At 28.4% G+C, this 14,005-nt stretch overlaps 1 protein-coding gene across 1 annotated transcript in view; it reads left to right on the top strand.

Annotated features, from left to right (window-relative positions):
• Positions 1-2,063: 2,063 nt before the first annotated feature.
• Positions 2,064-14,005, top strand: part of LOC131803206 (arginase-1-like) — a 42,643-nt gene continuing 30,701 nt past the window's right edge. The window contains exons 1-3 of the mRNA XM_059124310.1: positions 2,064-2,350; positions 2,436-2,633; positions 2,713-2,899. Of these exons, the coding sequence (XP_058980293.1) occupies positions 2,182-2,350; positions 2,436-2,633; positions 2,713-2,899 (554 nt within the window). The 5' untranslated portion in view covers positions 2,064-2,181. The remainder of the gene's footprint in view (positions 2,351-2,435; positions 2,634-2,712; positions 2,900-14,005) is intronic.

Genomic DNA, 14,005 nt, shown 5'->3' with positions numbered 1-14,005 from the left:
TATACATATATAAAAATAGAAATGTAAATTTTAAATTTAAAAATTTAAATTTATAAAAAAAAAATAGAAATGTAAATTTAAAATTTAAATTTGTAAAAAATAGAAATGTAAATTAAAAAATTGTGTTTTAATAAAAAATATTTTATATTTTTTTGGCTCCGTGGAGCAGTTGAATTAAAATGAATTTAAAATATGTACCCATATTACATAAACTTTTTTGTACTTGTAGGCTGAAAGTCCTCGCAATCAAATCGCCTGTAAATCAACAATTCGGAACAATATCCACATAGAAATGTAGATTTTATTATAAGTTCCATTTATTTCCTGATATTTTCTTAGCCATATTTACATTAAATAATCGGCATTTTATGTTCTTAGGTGGTTGAAGGAAATATACAGCGTGAGATGAAAAAACTGCAACCAACTTCAGACTGCTGTCATTTCTAAGCCACTCGTCCGATAGCTATTAAAATTATACCAATGACAGATCATTGTTTAAAAGCGTACAAAAGTATTTTGGTGAGAATTTTCCATAAAAAAAGTTATTCGCGATGGAATTCAAGCGTGATATTGTCATTTCTTTATATTTGGCTGGAAACCCACAAGTGGCTATCGTTAGAGTACTCCAGCATTTAAATGTGAATAAATCTTTTGTGTCTCGTACCATCGCTCGATACTGGTAGCTTAAGGAAGTGGACGCAAGAAACCAGCCACATCACCAGAAATAGTTCGAAAACTAAAGAAGCGACTTGATCGACAGCCGCGTCGAAGTGGCTCGTGAGCTGAACATATCGCAATATTCCCTTCGGCAAATAGTGAAAAATGAGCTCGAGGTAAAGCCATTGAAATTCCAAAAAGTGCAAGAACTTACACCGCAACAAAAACAGAACAAAAAAAGACTCAAAAGAGTTGCTTCGCTTGGCCGAAAGTGGTGAACAGTCGAATTTGAGAAAACATTCGTTGTCCAGTAGTTTGTAAACAAACAAAATTATAGTGTTTACTTGCCAAAGAGGAGGTCAGCTGAAAATGTGCACCTTCGGTTGGCCACCAGAATTCAAGCGCCGGCCATGGTGATGGTGGTGTGGGCCGTCATAACAGCCTATGGCCGCTCTCCACTCGTATTAATTGACCGTGGCATCAGGATAAATGCCGAATATTATCGCGAAAATATTCTGGAGGGTGTATTAAAGCCTTGGGCACGCAAACATTTTGGCCGCAGACCTTGGACATTCCAACAGGACTCAGCACCATCGCACTCAGCAAGGGCGCCACCCAAGAATGTTTGCAAAATGAGGTTCCTCGCTACATTTCCAGCGCACAATAGCCAACAAAATCTCCGGATACAAAATACGTTGGACTATTGTGTCTGAAGTATTTTGGAAGCAAGGTTGGCTCACTAAAAATACCAAAGTGTCGATTACCTCATGCAAGCGCTTTGCCGGGAATGGGCCAAAATACCCCAGGGCAACATTCGGGCAGCGTGTGATGGTTTCATTGGCCGTTTGAAGTCCATAATTCGTGCCAAGGGTGACCAATTCGAACAAATCTAAACTTTTTCTAAGATTTGATACTATTTCCCACATTTTTTGCTTTCAGTCAATAAAATTTAAAAAAAGTGAGATTTATGGCGTTTGCCTTTGTTGCATTTTATTTATCACACCCTGTAAATTGCCAGTGGCTAGAAAACTGATTTCAGTTTTTTTTTCTTTGAGGCTTAACAATTTTTTTTGCGCTTTACCAATATTTTACCATATTTTGGTATTACAGATCTTCCATGATTTGGTCTTCTTAAATGAATCACTTCAAAACCCCTCTCAACTGATTATTTACAAAGTAATTGTATTTATTACTAAAAAAAAAAAACTATGACGTATCAGTTTGTTTTCAAATGGTTTATAAAATTCATTGATAATAAAGAATACCCCCTCGTAAGAAAAATATTTTTTCCTGAAATCTCTGTAAAAATAAAAAGCTTGAATTTTGTCTTTGCCTTCCCAAAGGTTATCAGACATCGTACAACAAAATACAAAATATGACAGAAATATGATTGTTGTCTTTGTTATCAGTTGCAACCATAAAGCGGAGGCTGGACCGCGTCTTTTCTGGATTATTGATTGGCTTGGTTTTAGTTGTCAAAGAGCATTGCAAAACTAAAGACGTTGGAGGAGAACTTCTGAAAAAATGTTGAAAACAATATTTCGCCAGTTTTCATCTTCGGCAGGGACAAAAACAAAATTGGGTATTTTGGGTGTACCCTTTAGTAAGGGCCAAAGCAAGGGTGGCGTGGAACAGGCACCCGACTTTCTAAGACAAAATGGTTTGCTATCAATGCTGCAGGAGTCCTCAAGAGGTGGGTTTTACTTATACTTACCAGAGAAGTGAGAGATTTTCAAAGAAAAAACACAATTTTAATTTCTTTATTTTTATTTATTTAGGAAATTTATCGATTACCGATTATGGCAACTTAAGCTACGAATTGATTGATGATCAAAACACACCGCCACACTATAAAAACATGAAAAATTACAATACATTTATGAGCTGCAATAAATCCCTGATTGCCAAAATCCCCGAAATACTCAAGGAACAAGATCAGTTCTTGTGTCTGGGCGGTGATCATGCCATTGGCTTTGGTAAGTATACTTACTTCTACTTTTTCAGGAGATTTGCTTAATATTTTAAAATATTTTGTGTGTGTGGGGGTGTCTTTAGGTTCAGTCGCCGGCCATTTAATGCATAGTCCAAATCTATCCTTGGTCTGGGTAGATGCCCATGCCGATATTAATCTGCATTCCACCAGCAATTCGGGCAACATTCACGGTATGCCGGTATCATTTTTGCTAGAAGAATTAAGAGACTTTTGGAAACATGCCCATTTGGATGATATATCACCAAATTGGTAAGTTGTTGTTTTTTATTGTTTTTATTTATTATTTATTTAAATGTAATAAAACTTTATATAATAATGTATAAAATATTATTTTCATAAATATCACAGCCGTTTTTGTAATGACTTAGCCATTTAGATCTTTGTTTACTTGGAGTTTTCAGTCTTATAAAGTGTTGTTGTTCTTGTTTTTATTAATTCATCTCAAATTGTTAATTTTTTTATTTATTTATATTGTTGTTTCTTCTAAGCAATAGTTAATTTTTGCGAAAAAAAAAGAAATAAACAAATACATAAACTACAAGACTGTTAAAATGGAAAGTTTTCAAGAAAAATATTTAATAAAAAAAAACATAAAAATAATAAACATTAATTTACATTTGGGATATTTATAAAAATAATAATAAATTAGTTTATAATATAAATGCAGATTGTGGGAACCGAAGACTCTGAGACATTGAAAAAAAATGAAAATTTAAAGTAAAAAATAAAAAATCAGAAAAATGAGTTGATTTTAAACGAGATTCAAATTAATAACAAAATAAAATATATATAAAAAGAGAAAAAAATATTGAAATTAAATTAAAAAATAATAAAATAAATATTAAAAACTAAAAGAATATCTAAATTAGTAACATCACTTAAAACACTTGAATGAAGAAAAATAGTAAAAAAAATCATAAAATTTAACAAAAAAAATTAGTGAAAAAAATATAAATAGGTTACAAAAAAATTTCAATTAAACAACAACAACAATCAATTAAAATAGTAAATAATAATTTTAACTAATAATTTACAAATAATAATAATAATAAAATAAAATTTAAATAAAAAATAATAGTGTAATTAATATGATCCAGCCTTGTTTACACTCAGGCCATCATTGTAATTTAATTCAATTCAATCCGTAAGAGTTTAGAAGTAAGGGTGAAAATACATAAAGCGCTTATTTTGCTGACTTAAGTCATTGGCTGGCTTCTTCGTAGAAGAACAAAGGAGTTTTAGGTTATCTTAGTTCGATTTTGGCCCTAGAGTCAATTGATCATTTCCGAAGAAGCCAGTCTATAACTTAAGCCAGCCAAATAAGCGTTTTATGTATTCCCACCTTTAGGCTTTCTATCATGATCACACTTGGCTTTTTATTATCATAATAGTACAAAACAGGTAGATGCATCAACTTTTTGGAACATTGATATGTCAAAAAATATTAAATGTTTTTTTTTTCAAATAAAAGTAGATTTTTATACGTTTTCTTATATGACGTCATTCGGAGGTTATTATAATTCGCGCTTTTTCAACAATTTTTATAAATTTAAATAACTTTTCATTTAATATTTTCAATTTCAAAATTGGTTTGACAGTTCATTGTCCCATCAGCTGTGTCGATGCGTCTACCCATGGGAGAAAAATACAGGTAGATGAAATTGAATTGGGAACATTGATATGTCAAAAAACTTTAAATGTCTTTTCAAATATAAGTAGATTTTTATATATTTTCTTATAAAACGTCATTCGGAGGTTATTATAATACGCGTTTATCAACAATTTTTACAAATTTAAATAATTTTTCATTCAACATTTTCAATTTCAAAATTGGAAAATGTAAGCAAAAATGTAAATTTTACAAAAGCGAATTCAAATGGCTTTAGTGTAAACATAACCTAAAACAATTTAAATAAAAAAACTCAACAAAACATATCACAAATCTTCATATAAAACAAAAAGTTTTATAAAAAAAACATTAATTAAAGAAAATGAAGAGATTCGATTTAATTATGATTCTAGTCTATCGTATCGGAATGGTGTGCTGAACAAATGTTTTTTGTTTTTATTTTATTTTTTTCTTAATTGGAAAAAAATTATAAAACTGAAAATTTTCTAGTGTTTCTTTTTTTTTAAATATATACTTTACAAATCAAGCAGATTTTAGCCAAAAATGTTCAAAATGTACAATAGTTTTTTTGCTTTTAATAATTAACAAAAAACTAAATATTTTCACAAGTAATTTTTTGAATCGCATAAAGCTGACTGGCGACACATCAAACTGTTTATAATAACAAAAATTTGAAAAAATACAGTGTTTACATGTGGGAGAAAAATCTAAGATAGAGTAACAATCATGGTAGAAGAATATAGGTAGACGCATCGACACAGCTGCTGGGACAATAAACTGTCAAACCAATTTTGGAAATGAAAATGTTGAATGAAAAATTATTTAAATTTGTAAAAATTGTTGAAAAACGCGAATTATAATAACCTCCAAATGACGTCATATAAGAAAACATATAAAAATCTACTTATATTTGAAAAGACATGTAAATTTTTTGACATATCAATGTTCGTGGATGCATCTACCTGTATTCTTCTACCATGGGAACAATGTCATCTTTTCCTATCACTCTCCCAGCAAATGTTCGTTGCTCTTAACCATTTACATCAGGAAAGGGAATTCGAGAAAAAAGGTTATGTCAAACCGATGATTAATCAAGTCATGTCCCTTAGGATTTGTAGTAAATCGAACAAAAAGTTGTTTATTTCTGGGGCTGAATTCTTTTTCTATGAATATATTTAAATTGTTTTTTCTTTACAAAAGTTTTATGGAATTAAAACTTTTTACTGTCTGGCATTTTATTATCAACATCATGGCTGATAATTCATGATTATATAACTTCTGAAAATATATGCCATATAAACATGGTATCAGTTTTTTTAGTTTCCAAATTTGATATGTCGCCATGTAGCTTTGTAATAATAAAATATACAAATAAACCAATTCGTCCTAGATTAATAGCTATTCCCTTTTTAAATTGTTTTGTTTCTTTTTCTGGCTTACAAATAAATAAAAACAAGATAAGATTAGTATCTGTTTAACGGAACTTAAGTAATTATAGTACACTGAAAGAAAAAAAAGAAGAATATATCAATTATAAAACTGCACGAGCGATTTTGTTTTCAAACATGAAATTGTTGTGATCGACAGTTTACTTTTTTTTTTATAAATACATGAAAGGGTTGTTAAAAAAATTATAAAAATTATATATATAAACTACATTAGCTTACAATATTTTTTCTTCGCTTTAGGCACGACAAAAGCCAATGGTAGTTAAATAAACGTCCTCTAATAAAAATAGGCAAGTTAATTTGATGTATCGCCAGCTCGCTTTCACAAAATGTCAAGTCAAAAATGAGTTGACTTTTCATATTTACTTTCCCTGTATTAAAGTGATCTGGCCACACATCAAATCAACCAGTGCCCTCTCTTCATTTTGTAGACATTTTTTTCTTGGTTTCAATTAAAATTTCACGATTAGCCAAGCAATTGAATTACATGTAAACTAATGTCATTGATTTTACTTACCAAAAAACTTATAATAAATGTGTGTGTGTGTGTAAAAACAACACCACAACATTAAACAAAAATAATTTTTTATATATCACAAAAATATAAACAGCAGCGTACTATTTTTTAATGAAATTAAAATCAAATCTTGATTTTTTTAAATTACAAATTATAAGAATTTATAAATTTTCTCCCGATTTGCATGTTTATTTTTTTCACGGAAACAAAAAGATGTAAAAATATAAAAATTACTTACCAAAAATTTCTAAAACTTTGCAGTTTTACAAAACCAAAATTAAACTTATGTTATTGTCACAAAAACGAAAGGTACTTCTTATTTTTTTGAAATAAAGAGGTTTTCTGGCGGACATAACATTTAGCAATAATTAACCCTTTAGTAACCTTACTATGGTGACATATGCATTAAAAGCTCTTTTAAATGAAATTGGTCTGATATTTTTATGAAAACACCTCATTTATTGACATGTCTTCAATTTAAACCAGACGTTTTATTAAATTCTTACATGTAAACGTAGCCAAGTTTTAGGAAAACTTTAAATTTTGTCTTCTATTTTAAGTATAACTCTTAAATGCTTCAAATTGTTTGCAATTTGCAAAAATAATAAATTTGGTTTCATAGTGTGTACCCCACTTTTATAGTCATGAGTTTAAGCTACCCAGCCACCCATCCAATTGACTACAAAATTTTTTAGATCAAGACAATTTTTTGGGATACTTATAAAAACAAAACTCCTTATGAGTTTTTTTATATTATTTATGCCACGTTTACATTGAAGAGCTTTATAATGATAATTGTATGCAAACGTCTGCATATGCCATGCATATGTTTTTTTTTGCTTCGAAAAAAATCATAATCACTTCTCATATACAGGGAGCAAAAGAAGAAGAACCAAAGAGTAGAACCCAAAATACCACACCATATACAAAACTAAAATCTAATAAAGTGCTGAGGCCAGTAGTAGTACCATCCTACATTTGCAAGAAATCCGAGAACCAAATCAAAACAAAAAAAATCCATGTTATGTTCGGCAAATCAAAGAAATGAAAAAGAAAGACCAACATAAAAAATGTTTGTACACTTCACATGGGGACAGGAAACAGAAGTTATGCAAGGAAAGCACTTAAATACACCAGAACAAAAAAAATTAAACTAAACGGAGGGTTCCATGTATTTTGGAATGAAGAAAGTTAAAAAGTTAAATTTAGACTTGGAACTGTCTGGCATGGGATTTGTTAACTTTAAGAATCTGTTAGTAATGGTGAGGATATATAAAATGCTTTTTTGACTGGCTTCATCGGAAAAGAACAAAGAAGCGTAAGACCAAAATCGAACTAAGTCAACCTAAAACTCCTTTCTTCCTCTACGAAGCAGCCAGCTGTCGATGACTTAAGCTAGTCAGAAAAGCCTTTTAATCTCTGAAGTTTAACTGTTTAAAAAAATTCATTGTATATACGTCAAAAAAGAAATTCGAATTTATGAAGTTAATCTGGTAAATAGTCTTAATGCAAACATTCTATAATAAGACTGAAATGCAAACATGAAGGTGAGAACACATAAAACGGTTCTTCATTCGACATAAAAAATATGCCAAATGACAAGTTTTCATGTGGCCAGGCCACTTTAAAACTAGAAATTAATTAGGAAAGTAAAAGTAGATACATCAGCGCTTGAGAACATTCATATGTCAAAAAATTTTATATATTCTTTCAAATATAAGTAGATTTTTATGTTTTTTATACGACGTCATTCAGAGGTTATTATAATTCGCGTTTTTTTTTAACAATTTTTACAAGTTTCAATAATTTTTCATTCAACATTTTCAATTCCAAAATTGGTTTGACAGTTCATTGTCCCAGCAGCTGCGTCGATGCGTCTACCTATATTCTTCTACCATGGCCAACATCGAACTAAGTCAACCTAAAGCTTCTTTGTTCCTCTACGAAGAAGCCAGCCGATGACTTAAGCCAGATAAAAAAGCGTTTAATATATTCTCACCTTCTTCAGTCGACATAAAAATATGCTAAATGACAAGTTGTCATGTGGCCGGCCACTTTAAAACTAGTAATTAATTATGAGAGTAAAGGTACGTTTAGATTTACGAAATCCACTCGATCTCAAAAGTCAAATAACATACACCAGATTTATTAATACGATTAACGTGACGTATGGAATTGACATTTCAAATCAAGTCGATTTAGTAGTGTAAACGTATTATAACTGACTGAGAAACAACAGTGTTTTAAAGTTAAAAAATACCCAATGCTCAGACAAAAGTTTTTGGTGATAAATTCCAAAGACCAAATTATGAAGCTAAATAATAAAAAAAGTGAAGATATTTAGTTTTGAAAATGATTAGCCCACGCACAAAATTTACATACACAACAAAGAAAATCTCTTCTTGAATGGGTGGAAAAAGAACCTAGCAAAACCTAGAATACCAAATCAAAAAAAAAATCAACATTGATTTTTTTTAAGTAACTATGCAAAGTTAAAACAAGGAATAAATTAAACAAAGTGTAAATAATAATAAAAATTTTACAATGAAATTCAAAGTAAGGTAAAAGAAATCATATAAAAAATATAATAAAATATTAATTAAATTAATTAAAATGTGAATTAATATAAGAAGAGAACAAAAGAAAAAAACTGTAACATAAAGAATTAAATGATGATGCTCTCCACCAATCAAAGGCTTATGATGCAAATATAGAGAATTTCTAATGAAAACTGAAGATCATGGGAACTCAAACTGTTGAATAAATTTAAAGTCCTTTTATGCAAAGCTAAGAATCTCATTTGTGGAGAATAATAGTACGTTTATATATATGAGGGTTAACCCACTGGATTTGGATTTAAATTGTCATATCCATTACTTTTACTTCAAATAAACCCTCTCAAAGTAGGTTAACCCTACAAAAAGCTCTAACGTAAACATGGCATAAGTTTCTTAGATCATGGCCTCTTAATGGTTACAACCATTTAAAAAATAAAACATTTTTTTTAATAATTTGCGTACTTGGCTCATATCTCAGGTATTTGATCAGATATATCCACAAATCTAGAGTCTTTATAGAGGTGGGACTCTCTTCTCACAAAATTAATGTATATCTTTATTCTAGATTAATAATAATCGAAGTTATAACCTCTAGAACGTTGTTACGATAATATTTCCAGAAACTGTTCACTTTTCTCACTTGGGTACTTTGCCCCATATCTCTGTTAATTAATGAGCTATATTAACATAATTTGTTCTACCTAATAATTATACTATCTTTTATGAAAATCTGTTCATTTTGTTTGTCTTTCTTTTATTATTTCTAAAGTTATGGTCCATAGAAGCAAATTAATTGAATGGTTCCAAAAGTTGGTAATTTTGAACACTTCTATACTTTGGTCGATATCTTCCCGATTTGGTTAGCTATATTAACATATCCACCCGCCATTTAAAGCTCTGAATGTCTTCTTATAATCTCTGAAAATAATGTTTGAATTTGTGTGTTTTTTTCCAAAGTTATGGCCCTTTTAGCTTGATTGCAAAGAAATGACTGAAAATTGATTATTTTGGGTAAATGTGTACTTTGGTCGATATTTTTGGTATTTGGTCGTTAATAATAAAATAACTCTATTATTTTAGAATATTTCGAATATATTCTTTCTATCTGTAATCATTTTGCAACAAGACAATGATTAGTTATAGACCTCTGAAAACTGTTAACTCAAAAATGACCAAAAATTGGTAATTTTGCGTACTTGTCTACTTTGGCCTATATCTCGGGTATTTGGTTAGATATTTCAACAAAATGTTATTTAATTGAAAGAATTAAGTCTCCTCTTTCGAAATTGGGTTATTTCGTTTAGATACACCTCTGACTTTAAAAGTTGTGTCTTCTTGAACTTGGTTACGCAAAAATTCCGAAAAATATGTAATTTTGGGTAATCATGCACTTTTGCCGATATCTATGTCAATTGACAAGCTATTTTGGAATATTTGCAGTCTATTTAAAGTTTAGCATTTCTTCTTTAAAAATCAATTAATTTTCTTGGGATATCTTAGTTATTTTGAAAGTTATGTTCTTTATAAATTGATTACGGAAAATTCCCAAAAAATTTGTCTTTTTGGGTAATTGTGTATTTCGGTCGATATCTCTGGTATTTGGTTAGTTATATTAACATATTCGCCCATTATTTAAAGCTAAGAATCTATGCTTTAAAAATATGTTATTTGTTTGTGGATACACTTGTCACATCTCCTAGTTAGGCTCTGTTGAATTCTATTATGAAAATTTGGCTAACAATTTTTTCATTTTAAAAAATTATATATTTTTGTCGATATCTCCAATATTTGGTTAGGTACATAAATTTAATTTGTACAGAGTGTGAAACAGTCACTCTTCTGTAAAAAATTAAGGTTTTTCGTTTAAAACATGAAAAAATTCTTAAGTTTTAGGAAAATTTTCTTTGAAAGGTAGAGAGCAATAGAAATAAACACAACACAAAAATCTAAACCGAAATCATTTAACTTAAAATAAATGAACCTGGTTATTTTTTTGTTTGTTTGCATTTTGTTTCGTAAAAGAATTGAAAATGAAAAACTCATAATTTTTAATTTTTTTTTAAATACATTTATAATATTATTTTGTTTTTTTTTTTTTTTTTTGGTTTAAAGATGAGTTTTGGTTTTTTGTTTTTTTTTTTTTTGCATATTTTTTGTTGTTGGGTTTTAATGATAATTAAGTAATAAATATAAGTAATTAATAAGATTAGAAGTAATAATAATAATAAATTTGCTTGGTTTTGCAATAATTAATATCATTATATAATTGAAAAAAAAAATCAATAAATAATTAAACAAATAATCATTGTGTTGCTTTTGGATTTTGTCTTGTTGTTAATTAAACTAAATGTAATAAATAAATATCTTGATATATAATAAATATGCTTTGATTACAATTACACACGTATACAATTAAATTAATTAAATGAATATTTTGTTGTCATTCTTGTTTTGGTTTTGTTCACAAAGATAGATAGAAAATAATTAGAAAGAGATTTATGTGTTTTTTTTTTATATAAAATAAAACTTAAAATTCAGTTTTAAGTACATTTAATTAAAAAAAATATATGTGAGTATTAAATTGGTTTCTGTTGTTGTTGAAAAATTACTGTTTCGAAAACAAAAATTTTCAAAAGAGCAAAAAAAAAAAGAAAAATAAATTTTTATTTTAAACATAACCTTAAAAAGTTCCAGGTTTAACACATTAATGGTGGTTATATTGAAAAAAAAAAATATTTGAAACACAAAAGGGGTCTTGCATGTTTCCCTTAAATTTTGAAAAAATTCTAAATATTCTGAGCCTTTGTTGTTATATTCTATTGCACAAGACTGGGAATGGACCTGAAACTTTTTTAGTTTATATGCTAAACAAAAACTGTTGGTGTTTTAATGAAATAAATGTTCATTAAAATGTTCTTCTTGGTAATTGTAGTGTTCTTATTGTTGTTTACTTTAATGTTTATAAAACACTATGTTATACTACCTTTGTTTTGTCTTCAAAATGTGTGTGTGGTTGGTTTGGTTTACAAGTAATTATTTCTGGCTTACTAAGCTATACCATTTTTTGAATTCTTTTCAATTAGTTTGCAATTTTTTGTTTTAGGAAATTTTAATAATTTTTTTCTCGATCTTGTTTTTTTGTTAATAAATTTTGACTAGCAATTTTATGAGTTTTTTTTTTTTTTTGTTTCGTATGTCTGTATATTCCAAGAAGAATATGGAATGTTTTAATATTATATATATTTTTTTGTTACTATAAACAATATTAAGTTTTGAGATCATTTGTTATTTTGTTTTGAAATAGAGATTATGACTAGAATCGTTTGGAAACAGTTGGAATGTCAAAGGTGAAAGGTTTGTTTGTTGTTTAGTTTGGTGGAATGTTGAGAGCAAAAAAAAGAAAAATAAAACAAAAATCTACAAAAAAACAATAAAAAAAATCATACTAAAAATCTACTCAGAAAGACACAAAATAAAATAAGTCAACTGTTTACACAGGGCTATTAATGTAAAAAAAATAAAATGCCAGTAAAATTTCACAAAGAAACTTGTGTTATGCGCCAACTGTGTAAACAGTGGCTTGGTAAATAGCACCCAAAAGATCTCATTTACTAGCCATTCACATTCTCTCGCTCTCTCTCACGCACTACAAAACATGGAAGGGGTTAAAATAAATGAAGTTGGTTAGCAGCACACTCCCTCTCTCTCTTTCTGCTTCTCTGGTTGTTCTTCTCACTAACTCATTCTGTTACGAAAACAAACGAAACTAAAAAAAATATGAATATTAAAATGGAAAAAGAAAAACATAACTAAAAACGAAATTATAAAAATAAATAAAAAATCAAAAGTTTTTTTGTTTTGTCAAAAAAATAAAATATTTGTTTTATTAATAAAAATTGTTTTTGTTGTTGTTGGTTTTTGCATTACATTTTACATAATAAATTATAATAATTACAAAAACAAAAAAAAAGAGAACAAACAGGAAAAAATGATAAAAATAATAAGGTTATTTTTTGTAAAGTTGTAGTAATTAAAAAAAAATAAAATAAAATTATTATATAAATAATAATGTGATAAATCTAAGTCAACCAATATACATATGTGTGTAAACGAAATGAGAATTATGACATGACAATGGGGAGAGGGAAAATTTTGGATAAAAAATTGGAAAATTTTAAGAGTTCTAATTATTTGGACAAAATTTTAAAATTTTATTGTCCATTCGTCACTTTTCCTCAAGTCTTGAAAATTACTTTTTTTAAAAAGAGGCGAAAACAAAACAATTCTTTCGATGGAAAATTTTCTAAAATTCACAAAAGAAATTTTTTTATTGCAAGTTTTCATGACTGATAGCTATAGAGCTTTGCCAAATTCCGAAGATTACCATCCATCTATTTTTTATGAAATAACTTGTCAATGAAGGAAAATTTAAACCTCAAAACGAGGTTACTAATATTTTTATATACAGGATGAGATAAAAAAAACTGCAACCAACTTCAGACTGTTGTCATTTCTAAGCCACTCGTCCGACAGCTGTTAAAATTATTTCAGTGACAGCTCATTAAATTGTTTGCAAGGTTGCCATTAAAAACTACCAAAGTGTCGATTCACTAGCGCTTCGCCAGGAATGGGCCAAAATAGCGCAGAGCAACATTCGGGCAGTGTGTGATGGTTGTTTCATTGGCCGTTTGAAGGCCATAATTCTTGTCAAAGGTGACCAATTCGAACAAATCTAAAATTTGATGCTATTTCCAACATTTTTGGTTTCATTTAATAAAATTAAAAAAAAAATGTAAAAATTATGGCGTTTGACTTTGTTGCAGTTTTTTTTTTATCTCAGTCTGTATTTTTTTTTAATTAAAAAAGCCTCTTATATTTGCTTAAAATGTTTCCAATTTGTTTTTTATCCAATTTTCCAAAACATTCTCCCAGAATTACACAAAACAGAATTTGGGTTTCTCTTTACTTGTTTTTTTGGTTTACAAATGGGAGAGGTTAGTTTATGACTTTCCCAAAAGTTGATTTTTTTCGCATTTATTAAAAAAATAATAATAATGAATTAAAATAAAAAGAGATAGCAATTGACAAAAAAATGTAAAAAAAAAAACTAAGAACAAAATCAAATTACAAACTAAAAAAATATGGTGAAATTAAAATTAAAAAAAAATTAAACTAAATACAAAGAAAAAAACCTAAAACCAC

This window comes from Musca domestica, unplaced genomic scaffold (genome assembly GCF_030504385.1).
Source record: "Musca domestica strain aabys unplaced genomic scaffold, Musca_domestica.polishedcontigs.V.1.1 278, whole genome shotgun sequence".
Taxonomy (NCBI): Eukaryota; Metazoa; Arthropoda; class Insecta; order Diptera; family Muscidae; genus Musca; species Musca domestica.
Note: the sequence above shows the minus strand (reverse complement) of the source record. Positions and strands in the feature narration are given on the sequence as shown.